Genomic DNA, 15,672 nt, shown 5'->3' with positions numbered 1-15,672 from the left:
AGACCACTGATATATACCTCAGATATCGCGTACACGTTTTTCCCCATGATTTAGAGTCCGCGAGGACCGATCGGTTTTTAGTTTTTACCCTTTTTTAGGTTCCGTGCCCGCGCACTGTGCACACTTCCTCTTTTTACTTTAGCACGTTACGATTAATATTTTTATCGCGGTACCGACATTGTACTAATGTAAATGTCCGACACCTCTGTACATATCTCGTGCGCTCTACGGGCGCATAGTCGATTGAGAATAAAGTATTGGTATTTTATAGAAACTACCGAGAAAAAGAGAACACAAGGCGCGGTTTCTTTCATTCTTCTCTAGCCTTGGCCAAAGCCGGTCATTTGTCCCTTTGAACACGGAGCCATTTCGACATACGGGCGAAATTCCTCTGACCGTGCAGGCGATATTGGACCAAACGTCGGGCCATTACGGATGACGGAAGGAAATAGTTAACGTCAAGTACAGGTCGCGTACATAATGAAGAAAAATTAATTTAGTAAATTCTCGAATGACTTACCTTCAATAAATTACTTGAATAAATAATAACTGGAAATAGGAGCAAGGGCATTACCTCGTCATTTGAATTTCCCATCAAGGCGAGGGTTTAACAAAATCGAGTTTCCCTTAAAAAACAAGCCTCCACTTTTTATGTAAAACACGTAAAAATCCCGGCAATTGGTCTCGGCCTCCTGGAACGAGCAATCACTTCTACGAGGCGACAATAATTTTTTAACACTCACACCAACGTCCGTCAATTTTCCTCCTTTCGAGATAATTGTTGCATTACTCGGTACATCGTTTTCTTTTTCCTTTTCTTTCCTATCAATTTCGCTATACGACAATGAGTGTACACCATGGAGCTAGAACTGCAATTACAGGCTCGATGAAAGCGTTACTCATTTGGTCCGAATTTACGCTATCAATAAATAAAACAATAAAAGGAGGATATATGGATCAAGCTACACAGTGCATGTGTCGTGTCATTATAAATATAGGAATAAAAAGAAAAAAGAAATATTATAAAGAAACTGCAGTCAAATCTATCGGTTAAGACGCATCCACGTCGGAGGAGACTCGACGCGAATCCGGATTAAAAGGCATTTAAGAATAATTACCCTACGAGTCTTAAGACTGTAATCATCTCGGAATAATCAATTAAGCCTTTGGCAAGATGTGCAAAAATTAATTCCACCTTAAACTAGGGTTGGCGGTAATTAAAAATAATCATTGCCTGCGCGAAGCCTGGTTCACAATAAATTCCAGAATTACGATCGACCCCCCTTATCATTTTTATCTAATTGCCAAAGTTCATTGTTTTTGCACATCTTAGCAAAAAACAATCTGACTAGCCAGAGTGTCGAGACGATGATTGCCATTCCAAGGGCAGTTTCTAAAATGACGAAAGTCCAACGCAAGCGATATAAAAATTACAGTGGAGAGAATTGCTCACATATTGTCACGTGTTCCGCTCTAAGTGTGTGTGTGTGTGTACGTGCGTGTTTAGAAAACGTGTAAACTGGAGTAAACGCTATTCCGTTCCGACACAGTCGAATGATTTTACATACTAATCTTCAATCATTTCCGATAAAACGAGTTCTGGTAAAAGTGTTAATCCTAAATTGGCAAACTCCACGGAGTATCGAACGACTTCCTCGAGTAGGGCAGACACGAAACACAGTTTACAATTCTACCGGTTAAATAACACGTGGCCGAAGTTTAGAGACGCTCCTACGAGATCACCGAAAAAGAAATAAATGGTATATCACCTTACGGATCGGTGAAGAAATCAAGAAATCATCGACGGAGCGCCTCCCACCCTCGGCCTATAAGGGGATATGAAAATGACGTCAGAGGTCTCATTAATGCAACTTTTCTCACTTAATTAGTTGTACCGAATCATTTCAGACATTACCACGTGAATTATAAGAAAAGTTTCATACACCAGGCCTCTTAAACACCATTTTCGCATCGCCTTAAGGGTCCTTTAAAGCCAGGTCGGCCATATTGAATTTTTACGTTAGAGGGAAACGGATGAAATTGCCAACCGATATTTAGCTACATTTTATCCGATTCTCTTAGATAAAGAAAATCCGGAATTCCTACGGGCATTTCCTTCTCTACGGAGTTACAATTCAATATGACTTACGCAGCTTTACAGTGCCCTTAATAAATTGACTCGACCAATACGTACATGTATAAAAAAGCGGGTAAAATGAAACTACGTGTACAGGATCGCGTAGGATTGTACGTAAGACATCTACGTATTACGCTCGATTCCCTATCTAATATATACACACGGTAATATAAGGTAGATCGTTAAAGGACTAATGTCATGTCGAGAGATTCCGCGGCATCGCGCAGGTGGCGCCCGATGCGGCGACAACAGTAATAATATCTTTGGTGATCGATTCATCTGCTAACAATTCTCCTTACTTACAAATATGTATAGATCTGTATATATCACTTAGTGGTTTCTTACTATCTAGATTATTTGCTCTGAACTAGCAACCGTGGGCAAGGTTGGCCGGATAAACTTTGTATCGTCATTCCCGTCGACTTGCATCTAGGGACAAACCGATACCACAAAACTATTGATACGTTTACGTATTACTAGAATCCAAAACGTAGATACATATTCGGTATATAAAAAAAATATATATATCGAAAGTATACAAAAACGTCACGACATTTCTTAGGGCATCGATGGTTAAATGACAATTAGGTACCTTTTCTTTTTTATCGATAATTTAAGGGTATCTATGCACTTGGCATTGAAATTAAAGTATCGAGTAAATACGAGTATTCACTTGGATCGGTTTATCCCTACTAGCATCGACTCGTTATCGTCCACATAGGATAAACGAGGAACGACATATCTCACGAGTATCTTTACAAAACGCAATTACCTATCAGTTTGCACTGTTCTAAATATCTTGCACCTCTGTGTCTATCTTCTACCTCGTCTTCGTCGAGTATTTCCTGACCGACGATCCGCAGACTTGCTCACCCGTTCCCGCGCTAACTCGTAGGAAAATTATTTCTGGAAAATAACATTAACTTATCAGCCCGATAACTTCTTAAAATATTTTTCTTAAACTCGATTAGCGCAGCCTGATAAATGGCATGCTCGGGTTTGTCGTCGAGTATATAAGTTTTTCTTACCTAGGCGATAGGAATGTATTTACACACACGATTAACACATACTGGAGATCCCGTGCGTTAAACTTTTCTCGAGGACTATGTGGAATTCACTCAGTGGCTCCAGAATGTGAATAAGAAACGACAAAAGCGAGGGGTTCCTCAGGAACGAGGCTTCCTCGTACATGTCGACGGTGGAACGAGCCTCGCTCATTGGTCGTAACATCAGATGAAGGAGTTGTTCCCTGGATGCAAAAATTGAATTAGCCCTTCCCTCTCTTCATTAACCAGTTAGCTGTTTTTGACAAGTATACTCGTACAATAAAAGATACAATAGAATTTAACAGTGCGATGAAATTTAAAACGTTACATTTACTGGGTATAAAAGAAAATTTTATTCTTTAGTGCTCACCTAGCTGCTAGGCAGACGAAGAGCTGAAACTTTCCGTCCTTGCCCAGGGTTTGACTAGAAGTATTGATCTGATCGATCAGGTGACAGTAACACCGAAGTATTGTGAACCTCTGATTGCTTTCGGCATGTGCTCTCCTGCCTCTGTTGAGTTTCTGCGAGTACTCGTCCATCTCCTCCAATAACGAGATCTCAAAATTCTCCTTCACTCGGACTACGACAACGTAATCATCATAAAGACATCGGACGATCTTGAAAAGAATAACCTTGTGAAAAATCTACTCACCGAAATAGTCCCAAACGTATAAGTTCCTTCCAAATATCCTTTGGTTCTTAAAGCCATACAAGAAAGTCTGTTCGAGAGATGGTACGAGACCACCTTCGCCACACAAAAGAACTGTCAACGAACCATCCTGAGGCTCTCTCCTGTAATGGAACTTCACAATCGCATTTACAGCTTCTCCTAGAAATGATATACATCAATTATCTCATCTACCAGGTCGTTTCATAATTAGGAAATAATACATCAAACGAAACCAATGGTGTATACTAACCGAGCATATGTTGCAACTCGACTTGAGACAACGTTGGCCTCCTCGGTATGCTTGGAGATCTACATCTCGGAGGTGTGGAACAAGATTCCACCAGTTCTTCGCTGTCTATACTACGTGGAACCAAAGCACCAACCAACAGCCTCTCCGTAGAACCATCATCGATTCCTCTTCCTAACCATCGTCCACAGGGAAACTTGAAGGTGTGACCGGTTACCTCGTTGCGAACAACTATATGCTCCACCATCCACTTTGGCGAGAGCCCGGTGTTGTCATGGCCTATCCGCAACGTGGACAACACTCCCAGATTTTTGTGCTGTAACGGTCACCGATGTCACATCGAGGAAACATAGCGAACCAAGCATACGTTTCTTGTTGACGTAGAACTATGTCTTTTCTGAGAGTTTATAGCTTGGTATGGAGTGCACATTGAGGAATTGAAGGAACTCATTTGAGGAATGAGAATTAAACCCGTCGATAAATGATTGTATACATAACCTCGTTTCATGTCTCGTATCAGCCAAACGTAGTTCTACGTTAATATATACAACATAACAGGAAGGTTATGTTCTTGTTTTGTTATTTTTCTCTTTCTACTTGAAATCCAGGCAAAGATATAACTGTCTTACGTGGAAGACGAATTCCAAGGCTCCCTTCGGAATGGGCACTGGATTGGTCTCGCACAACATGCCGGAGATAATGACCCAACTGTTCGCTGAGGTGGTGGCTGCACTTGCTTTCCTGCTGGGGAATATGACGACCCTGTAGGGCAGCTTCGTGGTCGGATAATTGTTGGTGAAGCAGAAATAGTCAACCGCGTTCAGTGTCAATAAGTGGTACAAAAACTGCTCCTTCTCTTCTTCGCATCGAAGGAATGCCGACCTTTTGTACTGGCTCCTGTTGTGAACACCATGTTATACATTATTTGATAATGCCAAATTAGTCGATAGTAAGATCAGTAATCCTTGCAGGAAAAATCATTTACACAGAAGTGAGAGGTTCTTATGTTAGCTCGTGATATAGTAATCGATACCTTACCTTAACAATGTTGCTTCTGATAAGAGCATCTTCAGATGTCTCGATAACAATTTCTTCTCTAAAGCCAGTCTCACCCATGCTCTGGCATAACCGATGTGAGTTTTAATTTCTGTCATCGCCTGTACATTACGTATGTCGAAGATTAATGACTCGGGCAAAGGTTTTAACTGTTCCGTGCCGATGGATCTTCTTTCTCCTGGGAATTTGTGCCGTTCTCTTCCTCTTGTCGGAGAGACTTCTGTTTCCAACGCCAAATTTGACAGATCTGCATAAAAAGTATTTTATTCTCCTCTCTTTCATTTTGTAACACTCGGAGACCACCACTTCGATTGTGCATCGCATACATAAATCACATTACGATCATTCACAAATGCAAGAAAACCAGAAGAAGCACACTGCATAGTAAATTGCAAACATATCGTGCAATAATATCGTGCAAGGCTAATTAGTAATCAAGTAACTCATGACAAATCTTTCTATTCCTGAATTTATACAAAACTCAGAATTCCATCGCTAGCTGTTAGTTTCACCCAATGGATTCGAACAAGCCAGATTCGAGGCTTACCGTTGAAGTTTTCCTTAATACAGGAAGCTATCTCAAATATATTTCGGTTCTTTAAAGATGATACCAACCGATCCGATATTCCGAAAAACTTTTTGGAAGGTTTTTTCTCTATTGTAACACAGAAAATGAACAAGTGTATAAACCGAAGGAAATAAAAAGAACAGCAGGCACATGTGTATGGAAGGAAACGAAGCAGTGCGATTTTATACTCCATCAAAGAAACTATTTACAGTGCAGGGAATAGTCAAGAAATCATTATAACGTATTTCAATCTATTTTCACATGTTATGTGTTTCTCGAAAGGTTGTATAACGTACAATCAAGCCTTTTCCGGAGTACACACCAAGCTAGAGCTGCATATCCAAATATTTAATGGTTATTATTAATTTTGTAAAAGAAGGATCGATTATCATCATTGGTTAGAATTGAAAAAGGTGTTTAAAAGAATAGAGTGTAATTAATAAATTAAACTGAGAAAACAAATGTAACCGATAAGCTGATATCAGATGATATAAGTAGCAGATATTTGGTGACTTCGGTACATGGTTTCGTGATACGATTTCAGTATTTTTTGGATATTAGTACAAGTTATATCTTAACATAATTCTATTTCTTTCTTTAAGGAGACCTGCATTTATAACGAAATTATTTTATAGAGATTATACGTGACAATGAATTTTCTCACCTGGAGATAAAAAATTGGGATCTATCGTCTTAGCTGAGTCGTTGCATTCGACCAGCTCCTGATACATGGCCAAATGCGACCAAAGAGCGCTCTTTCCATGTTTATTCTGTAGTCCGTGGCTCCAAACACGCTCCAATAAATCACAAAGACTGGCAACCAGTGTATTTTCCTCCACATCGGAGAGAGACTCTCCTCCGTGGCCCAAAGCCACTGCCTCCGAGCCCATCTTTTCCACTAACATCCTTTTAGTTTTAGATTTGCAGTCCTAAACAGAAAGCACATTCCAATTAAGGGAGCTCATACCAACTGCATTTGCTGGATGATAGACGATACCTTTAGCAATTTTTCTACAAATGTCCAGTTCGCTTGAGCTATTAAGGCAGGGCTCATGTCTGTCGAAAGCTTGGTTTGTGGTCGAGGGGATTGAGTTTCTTGGGGAGTCGGAGCCTTTCCATTTGCCTCCACCAGCTTCATTTTATATTTCCACTGTGTTTGTCCTCTCCTACTGCTGTAGAAACATATGGGATAAATACCACACATCAATTTGCAATATTTTATAAATCTTTCGACATATAACAAAAACTACTCACACAGTATATTAAACATTAGAAATCAGTGGGCGGAATAAAGATAAAGACACTGCCACTGTCATAAGAGCTTTGAATTAATCTTATCGGATCAATCTTAAGACAAGACCCAGGGGATTGCGGAAGTTAATTAAGTTTATAAATATCAGTACAGCTGGTATCCTTGACAAACAATCGAATCTAATTTCTGCAGGTTCCTTCTCGGAACAATGTATTATAAATGTCCGTACTCAAAAATGTTTGAAATGCCACTTTCAGCACTAAAAGCGAGATATAAGTAAAGACCTAAATCTTTATTCCATCCATCACTACACACCTAGTAGTTGACGAGTCGATAAATTCTTACCGAAGTATACTGCGATAAGCAGGAAAGAGAAAAATACAGATTAATCCCCACGTAGTGGTTAATGGAAGCGATGAAGTGAGTCAAGCCAGAAAAATTCCGATGTTTACCTTTGTGCGGGTTCTTTCCCCAAGGCAACGCTGTCCAGAAGAGGAAAGCTCCGAAAATAAGCTGCTCGATGGGGAAGAATTTCTGTCGGTGGACTCGCCTCAAAGTCGACATTGTTCATCCTGTGCTCCAACAACTTCTGCGTCTCCGAAATACTTGTACAAACTTCGTAACAAGGAGACCTGACGATGCCTTCGCCGACCTTCTTTCTGAAATAAACGAGTGCCCTGAAGTTCTTCTAAAATATAAACAAACATGGAAACACTTGGACAAAGTTTAACCACTCACTTCAAATTCGCGATTCTGTTGTCGAAGACCTTGATATTAAAATCCAGGTCGCTCCACGTAGACATGACCTTACTGTCCACTAGCGATGCGAACATCTGCGTTTCCAGGAATCTTGATAAAAAGGGCAAATGCTGCGCAGGCTGATCCGACAAGAACGTCGCCTTGTCGAAGACGTGCATGCTGTCTCTGTTGCTCAGCCACTCGTCCTTGTCCTGCGAGTTGTAAATAATCTAATGTAACTTAAGGCGACGTGAACACATGTGAAAGTGGCGCCCAAAAGGTTATGTTTATCAAACTCTTCTACGAATCGTTTTAAATTTTACTACGTGAACGTGGAGGCTATAAGGAAGGTTCTGATACCCGTGAAATTTCATTATCTGATCGGCAGAAAGGATCGATATCTCTTACCTGGCTAGGCTGAATGACGAAATGCTCGTAGCTTGAGAATATCTGTACAAAGCGATTCATGAAAATCTCCTTAATGGCGTTATTGAAGACGAGCGTGTCGCGATATTCCTCCTGGGGAGTGAGATTCTTCTTGGAGGTGATTTCCACGGAATCGAGATCGTCCAGGTTGATCCCTGCAATTAGATAATCATTGAGAGTCGAGTCAATTTTAAGACGAAGCCAGAGGAAAAATTAAACAATAAAATCTACTCAGCGTTTACGAACTATCAAACAGCAAAACTTTTAACTGTGATTACATAAAATGATTTCTTCAATAAAGATTTAATTAAATAATTCTCCTGCATGTACCTGTTCTCTTGGCAATGTCAGCGATCCTTTGCAGCGCTTCGGCTTGTGGCTCAGGATCTGCTCTGTCCCAGTCGAGAACATCGTGCAAAGAGTGTTTCCTGCGTGGAAAATGGAACCCAGAGCCAGGTAGAGTTAAACTACTTGTCATGATATCCCCGTTGAGATAATTTATCACCATGTTATCAGTCCTGGAAAGAGAACAGTGCTTACTGAGCCATTAATACTTAAGACCGACTGTTTGGAAACAGGGGAAAGACCGGAGGCGGGCCCGAGGGAAAACTGAGGCGAGCATTTGGAAGAAAAAGAAAAAAAAAAGGAAAGAGAGTCCAGCTCCAAAGGGGCCGAAAGAGTCACTTGTGCCGAAAATAGCTTTAACGTGTTCGCGGATTCGAAATGGTTCCCTGGAGCATATGGGCGTATCTGGACAGGAGGGTTACCCCTGATTTCCTTTCCCCCAGGAGTAAACCCATGCTGCATCAACGCTTCCGTGTAATAACCACGTATAATCAGAAATAGTGCGTTAAGGGGATGTGAAAGTGGCGTGAAATAGGTCTTCTTCATCAAATTTCTCCAAGATGGGTGTAGCGGAGCGTCTCAAAAATTACAACTAGAATATAAATGCCATAAGGAAGGTCCCGACGCCCATGAAATTTCTAGTTCATAATAAAAATCCTCTAAATGTACGTAAAGAAATTTGTAAAAAAAATCGAATGGATGTCTTTGTAGTTACATTGTCAAGTTTGAAATGATTCGGTACACTCGGGTAGGAGGAAAGCTTCGTAAAGGAGACCTCTTTCACGTCCCCTTAATATCTGGCTTAATTGTCCCACGTACTTGTCCGGGTGCGGTACTTTGTACTTGTTTAGGATCGCCCTGATCTCGGCAATGAACTGCAACTTGTGTGGGAAAACAGGCAGCTCTTCTGGCAATTGGCTCGTCTGCTTGTCGATGTCCACGTAGCACAGATTAGCCTGGAGGAAGTAGAAGCAAAATGAATATTTATTTATAATCCATGCCCGATAAATTCCCTTAAATTAAATCCTGGGAAGAGTAGCATTGACATAGAAGAGCTTCTTATGCTAATTGATTCGGGAGAATGACGCCTACGTACTTCGCTGGCGATCTTGACGATGCCACCCTCGCTCTGGGCATGAAGACCCATGATGAAGGGCACCGGGGCGTCGAGGAAGTGGTGCAAGCTGGCCGGCAAAATGGGCACGTAGACGTGCTGCCAGGAAAACGGGAAGAGCAGGGCGGTCACGCACTCGGAGACGACCATGAGCTTGTGGAAGTCGGCGCTCCTGAGGAGGACCTGGTTCTCCAGGAGGACGCAGGTGAAGAGCTGGATTACGCAGTCGACGCCTAGCCAGGTGAAGACGTCCTTCAAGGAGTAGTCCAACATGGGGAGCTCCTGGGCGGGTACCGGCTGGTGGATCACCAGCTCCAGGGGAGGCTTCGCCGGCTCGTCGTTGGGTACGAAGAACTTAAGGGACTTCCCAGGAAGTGGGACCGGCACGTTGTACAGCAGATTGTAGACGTAGGACTCGAGACTGAGACCGGGGCCAGGGTGTCTGGGGACGCACCTGGAAATCGGACGTTCCGACTGAAACATCGACTCCTAGAGTAAGGGGCGTTCAAGCTCACTTGTAGAGGTTCCCGAGGAACGTCCTCGCCGCGTGTAGGTAGGGCTGCTGGCAGAGCAGCGAGATCGACTTAGTGACGAAGAGCTTATCTTTGGTGGAGTCGTAGTAGCCCATGGCGGCACCAGGAGAGTGGGCTGAAAGTTTGAAGTGCCTCGGCAGCGACCTCGTGTTGTGCCCGTCCTGTCCTCGCCTTGGGCTGGAAAAATCAAGATTCCCTTTAACATCGTCCGGAGGAACTAACGGGCGATTACTTGCCACGATTCCGAACGCCTTAACCCTTTTGGTGCCGACTGAAATCGTCGCAAGGCGTAATATCGTCTGTTCGGCACTTGGTTTTGCTCTTGCACCGTTCTAAGCCTAATTTTGTTCATCGCTCCACTGGTGCGCGTTCCCACGTGGGTAGCGAATTCGTTAGGTTAGGGTAGGTCAGGCCTTAGCTAGGAACCAATTCGCTCCCCACCTTTCCCACGTGGGTAGCGAATTCGTTAGGTTAGGGTAGGTCAGACCTTAGCTAGGAACCAATTCGCTCCCCACCTTTCCCACGTGGATAGCGAATTCGTTAGGTTAGGGTAGGTCAGGTCTTAGCTAGGAACCAATTCGCTCCCCACCTTTCCCACGTGGGTAGGGAATTATTTCCCAGGCTGATTAGGTTGGATAAGAGCACCAACTTACACCGGCGGTGTACCGTTCTGTCCACTACTGAGTTCCGTGATGTGCATCGCTTGCAGAGTCTGCATAGCGGCGCAGATCTTCCGGTCTCGGCATTCCTCGTAGAAGACCAGGCTGAACCCATAGCTCCTGCGGCCATCCTCCTTCGTCAGGACGAACGAATGGAAGGTGGGCTCCACCGAGTGCTTCTGCGTGCGAAACCTCAGCCCACTGGGGAGGCATAGCTGGGAAATAAAATGCAATTCGACAATTGAATTTAAATATCATTAACAATTTAAGCCTCGCATGAAATTTCAATTTTAAGGTCACTTCATGGGTATATTTTCAATTTTTTTTTTTTTTCTTCCGTTTTTTATATAAAATGATATTCATATCCAGTACCATGCAAACGGCTTGCTTGTCGAAGGGATTCCAGGGCACCGAGTCGGGGTAGTGCCCCAGGACCTTGCTCTTGTAAGCACGGTCCAACGGCGTGCACTGCAGCGAGTCCCCTGGAACGTGGACATATAATTATTTTTATAATTATTAATTAATTATATATATATAATCTAAATTTTATATATACATAAAATGTCATTTTACAACCCTAGGTGCCGATAATGTATGGATTTCACAAGTATTCTCAACGGTGCAGCTTTAATTCACCTGTTTCAACTTTAATCTCTATTATTATCCCGAAGGGTGCAGAAGGTAGACCCTGACCTTGGATTATCCGCATTTCGTAATTATTTTTCCCGTCCCATGTTTTATTCCTCGCTGCAGGGACCTTCGCGAAAACTATCCTTTAAGTTAATTAACCCTTTGGGTACTAGAAGCGCCTAAAGGCGTCCGACGTTTGGTCCAATATCCCCTGCACGGTCAGAGGAATTTCGCCCATATGTCGAAATGATACCGTGTTCGAAGGGTTAAAGGATCTCGATCAGAGGCGAATCCGCTTCCTCGTTCGTCTTTAACATCTATTTTTACACAAACTGGTGCAAGGTCGCGTAAACCCTGACCTTCCTCTACTGGCATCGGCCAAAAATTTGCCTCCACGTGGGTTCTATTTCTCCTCTCCTTTAGACCCCTCCCTAATCACATGCGGAGGCTTCAAATTATTCGACGCATCCAGGTAGGAGATAAGGTTTATAAATATTCTGAAGTTTCGTATATACATAATGACCTTTTCGTCTCACCTTAACCGAGCTAAATGACAAATGGGCGAAATTCCTCTGACCGTGCATGCAATATTGGACCAAACGTCGGGCGCCTTTACTCCCTCTTAGTAGCCAGAGAGGGTCAATGAATGCAAATGAAACGCAGTTAAATCCAAGGAAAAAAATCGGAAACGAAAACTCAGTGAGGTTGACATTCCTCCGCTTCCCTGAGCTGCATCTGAGATATCGTGGAGCGTCTTATCGGCCGCGATGATAACCCTTATCGCGAGGTCGCGGGTCACCGGACGATTCCTCGAGGAATGATCTACTAGATCCCAAGCCCGAGGAGACGAAGGATAAGAACAAATGATAAATAAATCATCATAAATAAGACGCGAAGAAAGGAAGAAATATATTCCGCATCTCGCGTATGGAATTCATTCCGCGCGCGATTTTATTCCGACCTAGGAAATCTTTCTTTTACGCTCAGCTGCTCTCAGGAACCTTTCTCTCCTTATATCTCTCCCCCTCTGTCTACCTCGCAAGTGGATATTGCAAGGTACAACCTGACGAGGTGGTTACACAACCTCGCGACTCAAATTGAACGGAATTGCATCTTTACTTCCCCCTTAATTTCCACGGCCCAATCTCTATTCTACATACACGCATTGAGTAACAGCTCGTTTAGCTAAGAAATCGCGTTACGATTCATCGTCTTCGGTCAGTTAACGACGTTGATGACAATGGGGCAATTTGCGTACAGAGGAGAAGGGGTAATGTGCCCCCTTTCCCCCTTGCCCCTGACCTTACTTCTTCTCCCACGGGAAGACTCAGTCGCACCCAATGAATTTTAAGAAACAAGCCCCCAGACTTCCGGTGATTCGATTTCAATTACGCTCTCAGGTGCACCGAGAAAAAAAAAACTATATATAAAAAAAACAATACTTCACTCGGAGAATTACGCCCTACCGCAACCACGTTCTATGAATTACTTAAAATCAGTAAAAATTAATTGAAATCAACGTGAGAATTTCTTCTTCTCGAGGAAATAATTGTTTCTTGCAATTGCATACGATCGACAATATATACATTTGTTTCGGTAAGCTAATTTTTTTTTCTCAGTGTTGTTTATTTTATTATTTTTTTTTTTTTTAATATGATCTACTATTCAAAAGATCAACTTGGTATCGATAGTGGAAAGTATTTGATTAAATCGATAGAACGTTTCTTGGCTCAAGAGACGGAAGGTGTTAGACATAATTTATGTTAATGCAACCAATGTTAACTTACTATGAACACCTCCACCCTGGCGGGTCTCCTCCATTTCTATAAGCTCTATAGGTACCACGAGTCCTCCCTTTCGCGAAAAGGCGAGCTCGACGCTTCGCCGACTATAGGGGGACCTCTTTGCCGAGGAAGTGGGTTCGGGGGTGGCCATGGGGCACCATAAGCCGGCCTCTTTGAGCACGGGGGTGCGCGATTAGGGCGCGCCAGGAGGGTGGCCTAGGGCACCCTTCAAAACCAGACGTGTTCCTCGCTAACGAGAGAATTTCCCTATAAGGGCGAATCGCTCGAGTCATTTAGAATTATTTCGATCGCTCGAGTCATTTCGAATGAATTCGATCGTACGAATTTTTTGATAAGAACAATCGTTCGAATTTTTCTACGACGATCGCTCGAGTCATTTCGAATGAATTCGATCGTACGAATTTTTTTATAAGAACAATCGTTCGAATTTTTCTACGACGATCGCTCGAGTCATTTCGAATGAATTCGATCGTACGAATTTTGTTATAAGAACAATCGTTCGAATTTTTCTATAAGAACAATCGTACGAATTTTTTGATAAGAACAATCGTATGAATTTTTTTATAAGAACAATCGTTCGAATTTTTCTATAAGAACAATCGTACGAATTTTTTTATAAGAACAATCGTTCGAATTTTTCTATAAGAACATCGTTCGAATTTTTCTATAAGAACAATCGTTCGAATTTTTCTATAAGAACAATCGTTCGAATTTTTCTATAAGAGCAATCGTTCGAATTTTTTTATAAGAAAAATCTCGCTCGAGTGATTACGAACTAAATTTGTATAGTACCTAAGCGATTCGTCTTGGAAAATTCGCGTTCGGATGCGGAGAAAATCTAGGAGGGAAAACGCTCGCAGCCTCTTCTTCCCTCGGGAGCCATAGAGGACAGCTGCTCCCTCGGGTTTCCGGGCTCCTTCGGCTCTTTGTCGCGACTCGACGGACCGTTTGCTCGGCCGAAAAGTGATCCGGAGAGGGAAAGGCAGAAAAGAAGAAAAAAAAAAAAGAGTCCGGCGGGCCTGCCATTCGCAAGGGACTATTTCCAGAGGAGACGGAAACGCGCGCGACTTCTTGCAACCCACGAATCGCAAGACTAGCAAGACTCGAATTGCAAAACTGCGGAAAAACTCAAATCGCGAAATTAATAGGACTCGAATTGCAAAACTGCGGAATAATTCAAATCGCGGAATTAATAAGACTCGAATTGCAAAACTGCGGAATAATTAAAATCGCGAAATTAATAAGATAAATTGCAAAACTGCGGAAAAACTCAAATCGCGAAATTAATAAGACTCGAATTGCAAAACTGCGGAATAATTAAAATCGCGAAATTAATAAGATAAATTGCAAAACTGCGGAAAAACTCAAATGGCAAAACTCATAAAACGGGGAAAAACCCCAGCACCCTTCCTGGATTTATTTACAGGAATTTATTCGTACCCTCAGTCGCGGAACATCCCCTTTTATTCCTCGGTGTGCTTAATTCCGTCATTCTACCGCGCGGCATCAGGAAACTCGGTAGAGTCTCGCGCCAAATGCATTTGAGAGCCATAGAATGGAGTCGGTGTCCTCTGGCGCATCCGGTCGCACGTGGTAGACAAAAGCGAGAGAGGCAACGGGATCCTCCTGAGAAACACCTGGCCCTCCTGCGGAGATGCTCTTCCCCTGGGAACCGACCCGAGACCAGAGACCGAAAGAGGCCCCAAGGAGAGAGGAAAGTCCCAAAGGAATAAAAAGGAAAAAAAAAAAGAAAAGAAAAGATTAAAAAGGAAAAATCAAGCGCGGAGGAATCAGAGCGACTCTCGGAGTTCCCTATTCGAGAAACCCGGGGAAAGTCCTCGACAAACGGTCGCAGCCCAATTAAACTTGAAAACGCTGGCATCCTGTCAGCTGATGTTCAAAGCGATTTAAAGAGCCTCGGCGAACGTTCGGGTGTAAAAAAAGAAAATACGTAGACCCGTCTCGCGCGGGCTCGTTAGACGTATCGGTGATCACTCGAGAGCCAACGAGGCGCGGGCTGCGCGCGCCCCTCGCGCGCAGAGTTCCACATTTCTAGGTGGAACCCAACGAGGGATCGCGGTGACATTTCTCCCCCGCGTGAGTTTCTACGGTTTCCGGGGTTAATGGGAGAAAATTCACGGACTATGACGCCGATTTAGGCGCGGGGTGCGGGCGAGAAAAGAGAGGAGACTCACCGAAGTAGCGGTCCGGCTCTAGGCCGGAGTCCTTGTCGAGGCCGCAGATGACAAAGTAATCGGCGAACCTCGCGGGATGTTGCTCGGGTCCGCGTAGAACCTCGAGGCCGCCGTTCATCGTTCCCCGGGCGTATCCGCTCGACTGCGCTTCACCACTGGCACGCTGCGCACTTCGCGCACATCCTCGCGACTGTCATTTCACGCGCGAGACGGATGACGCGACACAGCTGACGCGGTACGTCCGGACCGG

General features: G+C 43.4%; 1 protein-coding gene across 3 annotated transcripts; it reads right to left on the bottom strand.

The window, feature by feature from the left end:
- Positions 1-627: 627 nt before the first annotated feature.
- LOC105703039 (DENN domain-containing protein 5B) lies at positions 628-15,671 on the bottom strand. Of its 3 annotated transcripts, none has more exons than XM_012431112.2 (20): positions 15,423-15,671; positions 11,165-11,274; positions 10,787-11,007; positions 10,116-10,310; positions 9,583-10,054; positions 9,306-9,442; positions 8,472-8,659; positions 8,124-8,296; positions 7,716-7,927; positions 7,430-7,636; positions 6,723-6,897; positions 6,390-6,654; positions 5,705-5,812; positions 5,140-5,404; positions 4,731-4,998; positions 4,105-4,417; positions 3,837-4,013; positions 3,554-3,764; positions 3,166-3,386; positions 628-3,043 (listed from the first exon to the last, which is right to left on the bottom strand). In XM_012431112.2, the coding sequence occupies exons 1-19, from the start codon at positions 15,538-15,540 to the stop codon at positions 3,197-3,199; spliced, it is 4,005 nt and encodes a 1,334-aa protein (XP_012286535.1). In that variant the 5' UTR covers positions 15,541-15,671; the 3' UTR covers positions 628-3,043; positions 3,166-3,196. The 3 variants fall into 3 exon arrangements, with proteins under 3 accessions (XP_012286535.1, XP_023289807.1, XP_012286548.1); XM_023434039.1 differs by having other exon boundaries at positions 6,723-6,894; XM_012431125.2 differs by lacking the exon at positions 5,705-5,812.
- Between the last annotated feature and the right edge of the window lies 1 nt (position 15,672).

Source organism: Orussus abietinus, unplaced genomic scaffold, assembly GCF_000612105.2.
Source record: "Orussus abietinus isolate OABI.00-Male unplaced genomic scaffold, Oabi_2.0 scaffold50, whole genome shotgun sequence".
NCBI classification, from domain to species: Eukaryota; Metazoa; Arthropoda; class Insecta; order Hymenoptera; family Orussidae; genus Orussus; species Orussus abietinus.
The sequence above is the reverse complement of the archived record's forward strand: the minus strand, read 5'-3'. Positions and strand labels throughout refer to the sequence as shown.